Below are 16,375 nucleotides of genomic sequence, written 5' to 3'. Positions count from 1 at the left end.
CGTGTGTGTGCATGTGTGTGTGTGTGTGTGATATGAATACAAACTCACTGGCATAACGCCCGGAGGCAAGAGATGGCAAAGCTGCAGGGCTTTCTCCATCAGCTCAGACTGACCAAACACCACATCAAACTCCATGTCACCTTCGACCTTTTCTTCCTTCACGCTGTCGGTCCTGACTCTGCTGCCAAGGCCGGCGTTGACCACCTCCCTGAGCATGGCCGACGTTGCGCACGCTGTAAATAAAAGCTCAGACTGAGTGATGGTTCCTCCAAGCACTTCTATAGAAACAAACATACAAAAGCTGAACCAGGTTTACGTCTACACACGACGTCACAGCTTGACTGAGAAACACAGAAGAGCTCGCCTCCTGCACTCCAAACACGACTTACCTCCACCAACCACAGTGAAACAGAGCTAAAGTAGCTTAGGCTTCCCCCCAGCCTGCCTACAAAGATGAAAATTAAATCTAACCAACAGATAGCGCTGGGCTGAAGAAACAAAACCAGTGAAAATGTGGGATTCTAGGCTTTTTGCCATTTAATGATTATCATAAATTACTGCAGCTTGTTTCACTGCACCAAACCCAACCAGTAGAAGGAAGCACACCGACCAAATTAATTTCCTCCATGTATTTTTTAGAACACCAGCTGGTGATACTTGCTTCCTGGGGAATAAAACGGCATGCTTTCACATGTAAACACAAGTCTGCCCGTCAGTGATGACAAATGAACGTTTCGGTATAACTCGCCCTGGTTGTTGTGCTCAGCTAATACATGCACAAGATTTATGACAACTGATGTCTCCTAGTTTCTGTTGTTGACTGGATAATAGATTTTTTTTCACATTAGGAGGAACAAGGTCTGCCCTGTTTAAAGATGCAATTAGAATTTATCCCTTGATATTTTATGCAGCATCTTCTACTGGACTTTGTAGAAAAGAAACAAAAAGAAACTCTAGAAATTCATGATTTTTCTTTTGACTTTTCAACAAAATTTCAAGTATTAAGGTGCAAATGATCTACTTAGCAAAGAAAGGCTGCAATCAGACTCTTGTACGATTCAGCTGCCTGATTTCCATGTATGACCTGCTTCATCTGCAGATCCCTTCAAGTTGTAAAAAAAAAACTGAAAACAAAGTTGAAACTACGATGAACTGTCTAGGATTCTAGAAAACATTTTACAGCAGATATAAAATATAAAAAGGTCTCTGGCACAACTCTAAGCCGTTCCAAACTATGAGATGTAATTAATTGGCATTTTAATGACTCCGTTATAATTTGTCTATTTTTTTGTAGATAACCATGCTGTTTTAGCTCTTAAGGCTGCTGCTGTGTCCTTGGGTAAGACACATAACCCGCCTTGCCTGCTGGTGGTGGTCGGAGGGAGCGGTGACACCTCGCCTGCGCCCCAGGGCAGCTGTGGCTACATTGTAGCTCATCACCAGCGTGTGAATGGGTGAATGACTGTGTTGTGAAGCGCCTTGGAGGGTTGTAGAACCATAAGAAGGTGCTATCCAAATGCAGACCATTTACTTATAAATAATAATTGATAATAATCAATCAAGTTTATTTTCTGCCATTTTACACGTCTAGTATTTAAGGAACTGAAGGTGTGTGTTCTTGGAGGGGCACTGATTAAATGATCCTCCTAAATCACAACAATAGCATCCATGCATTTCTTATAGTATTAGGGATTTTATCAATCACCTAATACCTGCAGTCGAAGAGAAAAGAGAGACATTTAACCACACGTTTACCGTATTGCAATCGGCGCAGATCTGCTCACAAAGTGAGACTCACGAAACTGCCAGGAGATGCTGCCCTGAGAGCTTTATTTATACAAGAACAGAGAGATAAGACAGTCTAAGTGTGAGTATGTGTGTGTGTGTATAGTAGTGAGTAAGGAAGAGATCACAGTGTCTGAGTTGTAAGGAAGTTACAAGTTGAGCAAAAGTAATACATCAGGGTAATGAAAAACATAATCATAATTAGCGATGGGTACCGAATTTGGTACTTTTTAAGATACCGACCGAATTCCATAGTACCGACTGAGCACCGATTCACGTCATTTGAAACGGTGCCTCGTTTCGATACCCGTCCTTCATAACGAGAACTTGCCTAGACAGCTGCGCATGCGCAAGAGCGTTATGTCGTCGGTCGCTGCAAGCGAGTTGTAAACAGAGCAGCATGGTAGAAAGAACGCGCGCTAAAGTTTGGCTTCACTTTACTAAATGCGACGGGTGATTGGGTGATGATGAAACCAGCAACAACGATCTAAGTGTGAGGCATCATCGTTTTAATCTGCTCCAGCAGCTAAATAAACTGTTAAAGATAACGTTAGCTTGATATGTTAGCTTCCATTGCCACCGTTGTTATCAGCTAATGGTGCGTTCGCTTTCTCCTCGGAAATTCTAACCTCCCAGTAGGAAAAATCAAATGAAAAAGGACGGCAAAAGGAATGAAGATACACAGTAAATTTAGTTCACAGTAAAGATGTTTGCTTCAGTTTAATTATCAGCTTATAAAACTACAAGGACGATGTTAAAATACAAACAGTTGAATGTTATTTATCGTGATATTTATCAAATATGGTTATATACTGAGAAAAATATATATTTAATTATAAAAGAGAATTAAAATATTAAACACTCAAAAGTATCTAAAATTGGTACCGTTAAGTACCGGTATCGATTCCTAGGTAATGGGAATTAGTACCGAATCGATTCAAATGTCAAAGGTACCCATCCCTAATCATAATAATAAAACATACAATTTCTATAACATATAGTTAGTTTTTACTCTTTAGTGATAGAAATAAATACCATCAGCTTGTCATGTGGCATGCTCTAGCGCTGCAAAAAAAAAAAACCTAAACTCCAATAAGTTTCCTTTATAACTTAAAAGGCTCTCTCTTACATTGGTTACTTCCACATCAATATGCCAAGAGTCTGATCAACTGCCAAGGCCTCCCACATAAATTAATGTGCCTTGAGAATACAGCATCTCATGATGATTTGTTCTAAGTTTTGCTGGAGATGAACACTCTAAATGAACCTCGAATCACTCACCTCCAACAGCTTCAACTAGAAATGCGTGTAAGACCGACCGGGCCTGGAGGGAGAGGTGAAGAGTGGAGGCCAACGAAGGACGAGCCACGATAAAAGGCTCTTCTCTAAAGAAGATACAAATATACTTTAGAGTGTTTCCTACAGCTTATACCTCATCTTTCTAAATAAACTCGTATACTAATAACCTGGATGGCAACGTAGCAAAGATGAGATGAGGAGCAAGCTGACACAGGGCATAGTGGACCACCTCTGGTACACGTCCCCCAAATCCAACATCTCTTTTTCTGAAGAGGAGCTCCTCCGTGAGCCAAACAACATCACGACACAGGACAGATGCACTCACACCCTGAAGACCACGGGAAAGAAGATGTTTCATTCCAAAATCAGATGTGAGCATTTACCACCTGGAGACTGGTGGGTATGACTCAGAAAATCACTGTCACGCACGACTACACAAACTCCAAAACCAATTTTGTGTGTGGGCCTTTTGGAGTATTGATGGATATTTAGAGGGGTGGAGGCACATTTTAACAGGGAAGAGTTATTTTTTCTAGCAAACACACAAAAAGATGGATGATGCACGTACCTTACGATGTTTGTACAGCAAAAGACTGGAAACAAGACTGGTGGACATCCCAGCCAAGCAGGACGTTGTTACTAAACAGAAACATTTATCAGTAAAATACGACAGGCTAACATTAAATCTACAACTTAACCCTTTCAGGCGCCGTAGTTTTTTCAGTAAAATATAAATTTTTTATATCACTATTTAAAGAGCTTGTAGCTTAAAGCTGGTTAGAGATAGAATATTGTAAATTAGAAAAATCTTCAGTATGAGCCAAATTTTGTGATAGGAACAAATTCACTCACATAATTTGCATAGTATGACGTCATCAGGTAGCAGCCATATTGGATTACATCACATTTGCAGATTTTTGTAGTTTTTTTTTACGTTTTTGTCTTATTTTCTTAGTGTTATTGTTTATGATACATATATACATATTCCTATGTAGACATATATAACTATGTATGTATATATATATAATATTTATTACTTTATTGGTATTTTGTTATGTTTAATGCGTATCAATCAAGAACACTGTTTTTGGTGCTTCAGTGTCATGAACACATTTCACTCATCCCTTCTTTGGTTTATTTTGTTTATAAATGTGATGACAGACAGACAGACAGAGACAGACAGACAGAGACAGACAGACAGACAGACAGACAGATAGATAGATACTGTAGATAGATGATAGAGACAGACAGGGGCTGAATTGATCACCAGCGGAGTTTCCACCGGCCCGATCACCGCCACCACATCCCCCTCCCCCCTCTCCCCTGGCATGGTGGTTCAAAGGATCAGACCCGGTACGAGCCTCCCGCCACGTCTCGTTGCCCGACGCGGAACATCGGACAAGATAAGAGCTGGATGGGCTGCTTGTGTAACCGTGTCGTCCCTGACGCCGTCAGCGCGCAGCAACAGAGTTCGCCAGCCTGACGGACTCTCTGTTGCTGCGTGCTGAAGCCACGCTTTCCATCTCGCTAGAAGACGGCAGATCATCCTCGGACAGGAAATATTCTTCCTCCGAATCAGAATCTGCCAGTACTAGATGAAGAGCATCGTCAGCACTGAACATTCCTCTCGGCATTGTGTTGTTTTCCTTTACCACTCGTTCGCTCTCACTGATCTGACTGCTCTGACAACCGCCGCGACTCCGACTGGTGGGCGGGGATCAAGTTCTAAATACTCGAAAAGTCTGAATAGTAACACACCCACAAATGCTGCTTGGATTCAAGTTACAGGTGTCTGCCAGCCCGCTGTGTAACATATTAACTGCATGAGGGCTCATTTCTGCTGCTGTGGCTTATTAAATTCAACACTGCTGCTTGTCGCAATTCTGCAACTTTGGCGCTTAAAGGGTTAAGATGTATGGAGAATGCGGCAGGTGGGCCTGGGCTTACAGAAGATTAGATGGAGGATGATGGCGATGCTGAGGTCTCTCTCGGCAGGATTCTTCTCATGTCCAGATGAAGTCAGGAGCCACAACATCTCTCTCTTCCCAAACACACAGTGAGCTCTCACAGGAAAAAGGCAAAACATCTTTCAACTATTTAATAGTATTAAAGGTTCAACCAACTTCTGACTTAAGAAAAACTTTAAATGATTATAGCAAACGATTCCTGCCCCTCAGGGATGTTTGCAGTGTTGAAGTGCTTCCATACAGTTTCATTATTTGTGGTGGAGTCAGCCAATTTTAGGCTTTACTGAAGTTCCCTTCAAACTCCAGTTAAAAATTATTCAACCTGCGGCAATTGCATCCCATTATTATCCACCCTATCAGAGCCGTTTCACTTTGACAATGTTCAGAAAATGAAACAGTTTTTAAAGTGATAGCGTGAGGAAACATCACTACAGGTTAGATGAGCTGATCTATTAAAGATGCAAAACAAGATAATCATTGCATCAGTTTCAAGACCTGAATGGTGTTGTAAAACAAAAATCTGCTTTTGATAAATCACAAGTAGCCAGTTTTTTCCACTTACCACCATATTTTACATCAAGCTAAAAAAATGATGAGAAATTGCTTCAAATTTGAATAAAGGGGACTTTCAGTTTTGAGGTGAAATGAAGGCAGCGTGACTTAAAAGAGGGTGGAGATGAAGATGAGGGAATGGTGGATAACTCCTCTCTGAGTAGAAACCAAGACCGTAATCCCGTACGCGTCACACCAGCTCTCTGAATCAGGTTGTTTCCAGCCAGGTTTTTGAGCCGGTAGTAAATTCATGGACCAAACTATATTGTTCTCTGGTACAGAAGACAGGCTTTTCATCTCAGATTTTTTATGTTACACCTGGAACTATGTGATTCTATTTATCCCAAAAGCAGCTGCTGAAGTGGGCTGCACATGCGGTTACTACGGTAACCACAGATTTCCTCAACCAGAATAGAAATTTGAAGGCTTTTAACAGCCTGTGAACCGCTGTACACCTTCCGCCTTCAGAACACGCAAATGTGAATCGCAATAAAAAATAACGAAACATGCTGAAAATCAAATATTCCTGGTGAACAAGAAAACTGTTTAATGGAAGACTTAACCTTGTGCTTTAGATGTTTGAATTATTGGAAGATTTTAAAAACATGACACCCCACATGCAGCAGTAAAAAGTAAGCGGTGTGCTGCAGTGCGGCAAAAACTACACACAAACCGATTTCACAGACATTTCAAAAGCAGATGAGAAATCTCCCGAGATCCAATGTGAGTAAAAAAAACATGGCGGAGGAGGAGCGTCCAGTGTGGTTCCAGTTCCTTGCTTTCTGACTGGCTAAACATCACAATTAACAGGCAACATCAGACCAAGACAATTCAACATGTTCGATAGCCCGACCTACGGTCAGAGCGGTCCCAACCAGAGTAATCATGACACACCACACACGGTAGGATTATCTGACAAGATTATCTTCCGCATCCCTAAGGCTGTCAGAAGGGGAGGATCGGGTCAAATATCGGCACGATTGTCCGGCTCTGTGAACTGGGCCTTAAGATAATAAATTTTTAACTTGTGTGTGGAAACCTTGGGGGTCATAATAAAACAATAAAAACACTTTATGGAGACACTGGTGATCTCTAGTGGGCCTTTGTAAACACATTTTATTGCTGAAGAATTTAAATGTTGGATAACTCGCACTCTGTGCAGTTTATACATAGCAAAAAAATCCTCTGTCAGAAATAAAAAAAAAACACAGCATGCCTATTATTTCAAAAGTGGCCAGGCAGCCAGAAGTGCTCACATGCTGGTAACGATCCAATCTCATCATTATTATTTTCCTCTTTTCCTCTATTACTCGCCAAATTTTAACTGAAAACACTTTTGGGCAAGCCCCTATCTGAGAAGAATTAGCATACGATGGGAGAAGCCACTTTGCTCGTGAGGCACCAAGCAGAGATTTAACAGGGGTGTTCTTTACTTTCCGTTATCTTTTTTTCCACTGGCAGACTGTAACGTTGATGGTAATTGGACCGAGTCTAAGAGGATGAAAATCTCATCAGGGCTTGCATCACATCTGTGCCAGATTTAAGGTTTAGAGGAAAGTTCTGCAAAGTTTAAGAGAAAGGAACTTTTCAATTTCACAGATGTTAGATAAGAACTAAACCCAAACATGAATGCTATTGTGGTTCGTTAACATCCAGTTTCCACACGCGCTGGGGCGAGGGGGGAAGCACGCAGGCTGTTTGATTACCTGTTGTTGAAGATAACAGGCAGCAACAAGTCCTGTAGAGGGAGCCATTCTTCTACTTTGCACCTCTCTGACTCACACATCTCCTACACACACACACACACACACACACACACACACACACACACACACACACACACACACACACACACACACACACACACACACACACACACACACACACACACACACACACACACCAGGATTATGTGCACACATGCATTCTCAACAAGCTGAAAAGCAACAGATCTGAATCATTTGTTTGTTTAATTTGGCCGGGTTTAAAAAAGTGGTGAAAGTTGTTATCTGATTATTTTTTATTCTGCCCTTAATGCTGATATAAATGATTTCAAGTTTATTCGACTCAACAATCAGAAAATAATACAGCTCTCTGAAACTTAAAGCTGTCCTGTAATGAATTCTACTTTCTGGAAGGTTAGAAACTCTCAGCTGCTGGAAAGACGTCGATTTAAATTAAAATCACTTTGGTGGGAGACGTTTGCAGTGATTTATATTGAAAACCCTTCTTATACGCTTCAAATGCACCTCCACTCGAGTGAACATAAACATATTTTTAAGGGTCAAAAGAGGATTTGATTAAGGGGAAAGTTTAAGCAAACTTCCATTTTCAACACTCATTTGCAAAAGCAAATTTACTTGGACCACTTCTAAAGGTCAGTGTGATTTATGACAGGGCTTTATTGTTTGTCATCCAAGAGCATGTAAATCAATGGCACCCTGTTCTAGAGCCAAGACAATATAGAAATATCTAGGCATGAATAAGACTCTGGTGCCTCTACACCTCTAACAGCATTTAAAATGTTTTTTTTTAATCAGAGTAAAAAAAAGAAACTCCTTGCTCTGCTGGACCTCTCACCCTTCTCACATTTTCATATTAAAGTTAAAGGGACTTTACGGACTTTTGAATTTTTATGCTCGCGATTGCCCCCTCAGGCCAAAAGAGTAACGGCAGCTTCAATAGTAGGCTCGTGCACGAGGCGCGCATGCTGTACGTGCACACTCCTTAACGAAAATAACAGCTGAGACAGTCCCGTGCGTGTGTGTGTGTGTGTGGCCCGGAGGACAGAGGACAGGAGAACGCGCAGCTAATTAATTAAATAATGTGGTTCTGTAGCTTTCTCTTCAGCACAGCCGACAAAGGTTTATGATGGGTCAGTCCTCCTGCATGCTCGGATCATTCCCTTCCCTTGCTTGAAAAATTGTTCCAAAATGAAAGTTGAACCCACATCTTTTTTATCTGTGAATTCAATGCCGTTCGGCGAGTCTCAAATAAAAATTTGGGCATCTTACTGTAAAAAAATATACCATTAATGTAAAAAAGAAACTCTAAATAAACTATGTTCACATCCAGAATCAAACCCAGGTCTTCTGCACGAGAGTCCAACATCTTACAAGGTGAGCTACACTCTAGTAACATTTACGGTATCTGTAACATTTATATCCTTGATGACAGCTGAAACAACGTCAAACCAAAGAACGGTTCGGAGTGAAAATGGCTATTTTGTTGCTAATTTGCAGGAAACATCTAGAAGAAAGTTCTACAGAAAGTAGCTAAGGGTCCTCAGAAATGTAGCTAGCTTTGTCACTAGGCGTCAGGAACAGCAACAAAGTGGCACTGCCTCTCTCTCTGCTGCTAAAGCTACGGATAGCAAATGCTACGGGCGATGCCTGAGCGTGAACGCGCATGAAGCAGCCTGCTCGACCCGAGCATCTCTCTTTTTCTGTGATTTTACAGAAAAACAGGCAATCACAGTAAAAATGCCAGGGCTCATTCTACAGGACCAGGGCATTGCAGGAGAATGTATGAAGAAGACATTTATTATTTCTATACATGTTTTGGCTGTCACACTTCCATAATGCCCCTTTAATGTTAAAGTCCCATTAGTTGTCACACACTGATGTGTGTGCGAAATTTGTTCTCCGCATTTGACCCATCCCCTGGGGGAGCGGTGAGCTGCAGACACAGCCACGCTCTGGAAACATTTGGTGGTTTAACCCCCCAATCCAACCCCGTAATGCTGAGTGTCAAGCAGGGAGAAGTTGGGTCCCATTTTTTTCTAAGTCTTTGGTATGACCCGACCGGGAATCGAACCCTGATCTCCCAGTCTCAGGGCGGACACTCTACCACTAGGCCACTGAGCTATTTTAATGAAGTTTCATAAGTAGAGACTGTTTATTTTTAGTATCTTAAGAGGAAAAAAATCTCTTTGAATCTTTATGGATGGTATCTTTTAGTCTGTCACCTTAAGAGAAAAGGGATGGGCAAAATGGATCACCACACTCCCTTCTGGTTCCTTCCAGAGAAGAGACAGCAGCCACTTCAACGCAGATCTCGAGCCAACCTATGCAGATATAGAAGAAAAAATACAACACATTTTCCCATTTGATCATTTAGTCATGATTTATATGTCTCTGCCCTGAGGAGGGACATTTCTACACAAATAACTCTAATGAGTATGATGTACGAGAAGATAAACAGCTAGTCTGAGTGCACGGATGAATACAAGAACTATGTGTTCAGTGTTTTATGTGAGCCGTGTCTGAATGACAGAACAAAATGATGGGGAGACGACCTTATTATAGCAATTAACAGAGAGCAACACCCACTCTATAGTAAAGTCTCCAAGTGCAAATATCAGAGGGCAGCTTTTATGGTGGCTAATAATGACTAATAACCACCAATGAAGCCTTGAAAAAAAAGATGTGTAACACGTAGCTAATCAGTCAGTGCTGGCCAGAAATTAGAGAGCAAAGCTCAGAGAGGCACTAAAAGCTGGAATATCGCTGGAATTGTGCTTCCTCTAAACCATAATGCGATACTATGAACCCCACTTGGACAAACCTGAGAGAACTGAATCCTCACAAATATTTAGAGCTTTAGCTAGGTGGGAACTATTTGTAGTCTAGTGTAAAATAGGTTGGTGGCACTTAGCTGAACCATCTGCTTTAGTACTTTTTAGAGAACCATTATCCATTCAGCTAATGTTTTGCAGTATGTGGACGGCAAGCATAATGGTGTTATAGATTCAGAAGTTGTGCACCTTCACCACCCTGTTGTGAATACACTAAGTACAACCTGCTCACCCGTCGCTGAAGCGGTTGTCAACGCCCACCTCCAACATATGGCTGACACAAACAGCTATGCAATTCTAAAATGATCACTTCAGCACATTTATACGTCGAGGCACTTGTTCCAGTGCTTTCCCTCCTTTTGTGTCAATTTAATGAAATTTAAAAAATAAAAAATGGATACTAAATGCTAAACTGTCTTCAGAAAATGAAAGGTAAGCCCAGAATATATTCTGTTAAAATGGTCCTTGCTTTCAAACACAAATGTTGGATCTGGACCTCAAGAAACAAACTGTTTCCTCACTGGTTCTCATTACTTGTGTGAATTCTAGTGAAGAAAAAGTGAATTGTGCTGCAACTCTTTCAATCTACACTTGGTATCATTCAGGCAAACTGGCACCGGTAGACATCTTTTGTTTATGAAGAAGCTGGGCATTTGTCCCACAACACAATAATTATTTAGTTAGACAAGCAGCTTGAAGAGATCATAGTTTCTGTTCAAATCATGTGACGTCTTCTTTTAAGGATATCTGGGAAGATTTATAAATATAATATCGACCGGAAAAGGGTGGCTTGCCAACTCCGGGTCGGGGGAGAGGTCCTACCTCAAGTGGAGGAGTTTAAGTATCTCGGGGTCTTGTTCACGAGTGAGGGTAGGAGGGATCGGGAGATCGACAGGTGGATTGGTTCGGCGTCTGCAGTGATGCGGACGCTGAGCCGATCTGTCGTGGTGAAGAGGGAGCTGAGCCAGAAAGCCAGGCTCTCGATTTACCGGTCGATCTACGTCCCAATCCTCACCTATGGTCATGAGCTTTGGGTAATGACCGAAAGAACGAGATCGCGGATACAAGCGGCCGAAATGAGTTTCCTCCGTAGGGTGGCCGGGCTCAGCCTTAGAGATAGGGTGAGGAGCTCGGACATTCGGGAGGGACTCGGAGTAGAACCGCTGCTCCTCTGGATCGAAAGGAGTCAGTTGAGGTGGTTTGGGCATCTGGTCAGGATGTCTCTTGGACGCCTCCCTGGGGAGGTGTTTCGGGCACGTCCTGCCGGCAGGAGGCCCCCGGGTCGACCCAGGACACGTTGGAGAGGTTACATCTCCAATCTGGTCCGGGAACGCCTTGGGGTCCTGCCGGAAGAGCTGGCGGAGGTGGCCGGGGAGAGGACGGTCTGGAGCTCCCTAGTTGGGATGCTGCCCCCGCGACCCGGATAAGCGGAGGAAGACGACGACGACGATTTATAAATATTTATTGAGAACAGAGAAATACACAGGAAAGGCAAGTCACACTAAATTTAAAATAATGCGTTTGCAAAATAAATAAACATAAACAATGCCTCTGAGCTCAGACGTAACTCGATCAGTAATGACTTTGCTATTTTTGATGCAATTTGCCAGACTGAGTGTTTAAAAACTTGAACTGACTCCGTGAGCTGTACGTCACACCGAATATTTGTGCTGCAGCCGTTTCTAACCCTGATAAGGAAGCAAAATTAGCTAACCAGTCTACTGTAACTGAACAACAACATGCCGGTTTTTTTTTTGTTGCCTCAGAGTATCTCTGCCTCACATTTCCTTTGCTCACAGCGTGCAAACCCAAATCTGCTACATTGCACTTGAGGGCAAAACAGTTACAGATGGTTTCTATTAAGTGTGTGTTTACACGCAGGCACCTGTACGTTGGCGTTGGTCACACGGTCATACGAGATGCCCACAGGGACCAGAGTGACATCAGCAACAGATCCCTCTTTGATGAGCTGCCTGATGCGAGCCAGCCACTGGCCACCTAAGCCAGACTCTGCTGACACACCGACACTTAACGCCTGACCCTCATGGAGCAGCTCCCGTAGCAGCTGAGGAGGAGAGAAAAATGGCAGTGAAAAGCCCGGGCAGAAGTAGACCAATTAAAACACAATGCATGCCATCCATTTAATAATTTAGCAAGACTTTAGCTTTGGGAAGAAAATATAAAGAGACGGGGGTACGGATGTGAAGAGTCACAGATGGATGACAAGCCAGTGTGTGGAGAAAGCTGAAGAGCTAAAAAATAGAAGGATGGGTAGGGGTGTGTGTGTGTGAGTGTGTGTGTGTGTGGTGGGGCACGTTATGACATTCAGAGATACTTCCCTTGCCTCGAGTACTGTTTTCCTCTTACAGACGGGGAAAATTCAATTACCATTGAACAGCAGCTAAGCAGGCCCACACTCAATAAACAATAAAGGTCTATTAACATTGAAATACAACCAACAAACAAGGTCGCTTTCTCACGCAAGCCAATATGCTGACTTACCTAAATGATCAAGGAATGAAAAGGTAATGGACGATTTAAATAGATATACAAATATATATAAATATATATTTGCATAAATGAGTCAAAGCTGTATTAGTAATACATGACCCTTTTATGAACCACTGTGTCTGTGTTCTTGTGTATTAACGTCGGCCGGGACGGTTTTATTGAGCTGTATAGCACGATATTGATCTGGGAAAAAAAAAGCTGGCAACCCCTCCAAATGAAATGTGTCTCTAGGAAAACAAATCAAAAACCACAACCAGCTTCTTTCCCAGAAACAAACTAGACGAGATAATAATGAGGAGTTATTCATTATTTAATATAGAGGCAGTTTTAAAAAGAGAACTAAGAAGGTACTTGGAGATATCAATAAAACTTCAGGATAATAGAATAAATAATGGAGTCTAAAAAAAATGTTCAAAATAGAGAGAAAATATATTCGAATAAGGGAAAACAGCCCGTGCAGACGTGCCAAGTCAACACAATCACACTAACCACCATTCTTCTCATTTCTCCTCCCTGCTCTCATCACTTTGCCAAGCCAACTCCAAAGGCGAGATCTCTGTATGAAAACACAAGCCGCCTGGTATAATGTTGAGAATGAATGGGAAGTGGGATGAGGCTGGAGAATGGGGGCAACAGGGAAAGACAGGCTGCATTGTGATTGAGAAGTTGGCTGTGATAACACTCCAACACGGAGTGCAATGCAAAGCGTCTGAGCGTGAGCTGAGCTGAATACACACAAACGCAACAGCCAAATAATAATGACACGTCTTGGCGGCAATGCTTATCCTGCAATTTCATACAATTACCTGCTCTCACTTCCTAATTTTTGAGCAAATCTGACAAATTATTTTCTCTCCCTACTCAGGGGCTCGACACACGGGAGGCGACAAACGACCGCGATCAGCGAAATTCGTCGCTGTCGCTTTTATTACCTGACACACGGGAGGCGACCAGCGGCAGCGGCAAAGCCGTCTACGCGTTCTGTTCCATGGAGAAATTGAAACTTCCGTTGTTTTGATTGGCTGTGTCAGGTTGGAGGGAATTAAGGTTATTTAAGCGGTTCAGAGTGAATAAAGCGGTAGATATGATGTTTCACAAGGTGCTGCTAGAGTTATGTGAACTCTTACTTGTGATTTTACTATAAAACATAATAATAATCAACTTCTCCTCCATGTTTGCTCGGAGGTGTACGGAGCATCCTGTCCGCTCATTGGTCAGTGAATGAAACCTCCGTCGGTTGGTCCTCGTCCGAGCGACAGCGATGAAAAGTAGAAAATATTTCAACTTTCTGGGATCGCGTCGCTGAGTCGCCTGTGCACGAAACGTGCACGAGCGCAACATTTCACACGCACATTTTTCGCTTACTAGGATGGAGAGCCGCGATTATCGCTTTGTCGCTCATGTCTCATTGAAGATGAATGGAGGAGAGGCGATGTGGCCTCCCGTGTGCCGAGCCCATTAGAGCCATCTGCCCAGGTTTGGGTTTTATAAACACAAGTGACAAATAGTTTGTAATTTTTTTTTGGCTGTTCATGTAAAATGTTGTCTGGGAACCTACAATAGGCCATCCTTTAAAACAAACACAATAACAGTCATTATTAGGAGAGACCAAGTCAACAGTTTAATCTATTCTGAAAGATAAAGAAGATGAGAGTGGAGGAAAAACGCACTGATGTCTATGGAAGATAACAGCGGTGGATGATATCAGCCTCTATTTCAGAGTAAAGAAAATATCTCCAGTAAAATTCAGCCATGTGAAAAACTCTCTCCAGGAGGTAAACGCATCACTTTTCTGGTGTATTAGGAGCAGAAGCTCCATGACCATAATCATATATCATTAACTGTTAACCAGGTGGAGGCAGTGAGATGGCATGAACCCGTATGGTTTATTATTGATGAGACCGAAAACAAAAAAAAAAAAAAGAGGGAGAATTCTGATTTCACAAACAAATCCTCTGATCAGATTCAGCCAGAAGCAGCTCATCTGTTTAAATTTTAACAGCAGGTAGATAATCATCCACACATAGGGTTTTCAGTGTACAGAACAGAACCTTTCTGGTTCCGAGTGCTATCATACTCGCCGAGCAAAAAGATAAAGGCTTTGCAAAACCTACAATCAAACAACTGAATGCGGCTGTCAAATCATAGCAAAGTGGAAAAAGTGTGTTTTATTTGGCTTTTAATGCTTTGCTTACCATAGTCATGACTAGTCACGGCTCATGGGCAACACAGGGGCTATACTCACAGTCACGGACACTTTCAGAGTAGGGAAGCAGAAATTCAACCATCAACCTTTCAGTTGTTAGGCTGTTCTCCTGAGTCCGAGCAATGCTACTGGATTTCTGCTCCCATTGCTACGTCGGAACTCTGTCCTCCGATGTGGACGTGAGACAGATGAGACAAAACATCTTCAAAGCATGATGGTTTTTTATTTATTAAGTATTAATGTTGCTTTGTCAGTTGTCCCAAAACTTTGGGCTTGAACTAAAATATTTTATCCGTTTCTGAATGTAGCAGTTGTAACGTCCAGCAATGGTCAGTTTAGGTACAGTCTGACCTTTCAACATCTGGTCAGAAAGGAGACAACACTGCTCGTGTTCCCCTTAAATGAGCCTGCCTTCATACCAGCTGGGACTCACAGACTCTGCAAGTCTCAAAGATAAACAATAACTTTCTTTCCCAAGGTCCCATCTGGCGTCCTCCACAGAAGGAAGAACTCCAGCTCAATTGCTTAATTCAAGAATGATTTCCCAAATCAATATGAACTTCTTCCATGACTTATAATTTGGATAATCATTAAATAAACATTTGTTTATTACTACTTATAATACTTATAGTATAATGAAATGCTTCATTAATCGGTGCTCACTGAATAGATGTTATGTTTATGTCTACTGGAAACTGCCATGTGTTCAACTTGATTCAACGACGAGGTCCTCACACCTGCACTCACACAGTAAGTAAGGTTAAGTTAAAGAGCAAGTCACCCCCTACAAGAAACTTTCTTCACTCCCACTTCCTTTTTGAAAAATGCAACAAATGCTGTTGCTTGGCAGACCGAGAGGGCGGAGCTGCTAACAAATACACACACAGGCTCACAATGGCATTATGACATCATAATGTACCAGATGACATCATAGCATACCTCTTAGCCAATAGAGGTGGCAGATTTAAATTCAAATACAGTGCAGAATTTTTCCCTGACGACGGCGCAACACTGACAGTTTTAGGCAGAATATTTGAATTTTAACCAAGATGCACTGAAGTGCCAAATTATTGACGACACGTGTCTGAAGCATGATTAGACACTCCTTTATACAGTTTATCAGCAAAAAAAAAGAAGTGATTTGGGGGTGACTTGCTCTTTAAACTCCAAAACAGAGACTTTTAAACCAGTCAGAACATCCTGTATCAAGAAGGCGTGTTTCTGAGTTGTCTTGGTAACATCTTTCAAACTTGTCAGCTTCTGATTGGCTGTGCAAGTCATAACATCAAAACCTTAAAACTGGATCATCCTGAGTGATTAGAGTTCTAGAGAATCACTTCAGGCCGGCCATCTGTAGTAAACGTCTTTAACCATCAAAGATTTTGACACGTCGTCAAAACCTTTTTGCACCTGCAAAGCTGAGGAGCAAACAGTTCCTGATTTTGTTAGACTCCGTAAGAGTTGGCCAGACGCACGGTT

The 16,375-nt window shown here is 42.1% G+C and overlaps 1 protein-coding gene across 8 annotated transcripts in view; it reads right to left on the bottom strand.

Annotated features, from left to right (window-relative positions):
* Window positions 1–16,375, bottom strand: part of gpat2 (glycerol-3-phosphate acyltransferase 2, mitochondrial) — a 210,676-nt gene that overhangs the window by 34,529 nt on the left and 159,772 nt on the right. For all 8 annotated transcript variants that reach the window (XM_054731616.2, XM_015972978.3, XM_070546181.1 and 5 more), the window contains 8 exons: window positions 12,065–12,244; window positions 9,571–9,669; window positions 7,310–7,392; window positions 5,032–5,147; window positions 3,653–3,723; window positions 3,252–3,412; window positions 3,067–3,170; window positions 49–233 (listed from right to left, as the gene is read on the bottom strand). In XM_054731616.2, coding sequence (XP_054587591.2) covers window positions 49–233; window positions 3,067–3,170; window positions 3,252–3,412; window positions 3,653–3,723; window positions 5,032–5,147; window positions 7,310–7,392; window positions 9,571–9,669; window positions 12,065–12,244 — 999 coding nt within the window. The remainder of the gene's footprint in view (window positions 1–48; window positions 234–3,066; window positions 3,171–3,251; window positions 3,413–3,652; window positions 3,724–5,031; window positions 5,148–7,309; window positions 7,393–9,570; window positions 9,670–12,064; window positions 12,245–16,375) is intronic.

This window comes from Nothobranchius furzeri, chromosome 17 (assembly GCF_043380555.1).
Source record: "Nothobranchius furzeri strain GRZ-AD chromosome 17, NfurGRZ-RIMD1, whole genome shotgun sequence".
Taxonomy (NCBI): Eukaryota; Metazoa; Chordata; class Actinopteri; order Cyprinodontiformes; family Nothobranchiidae; genus Nothobranchius; species Nothobranchius furzeri.
Note: the sequence above shows the minus strand (reverse complement) of the source record. Positions and strands in the feature narration are given on the sequence as shown.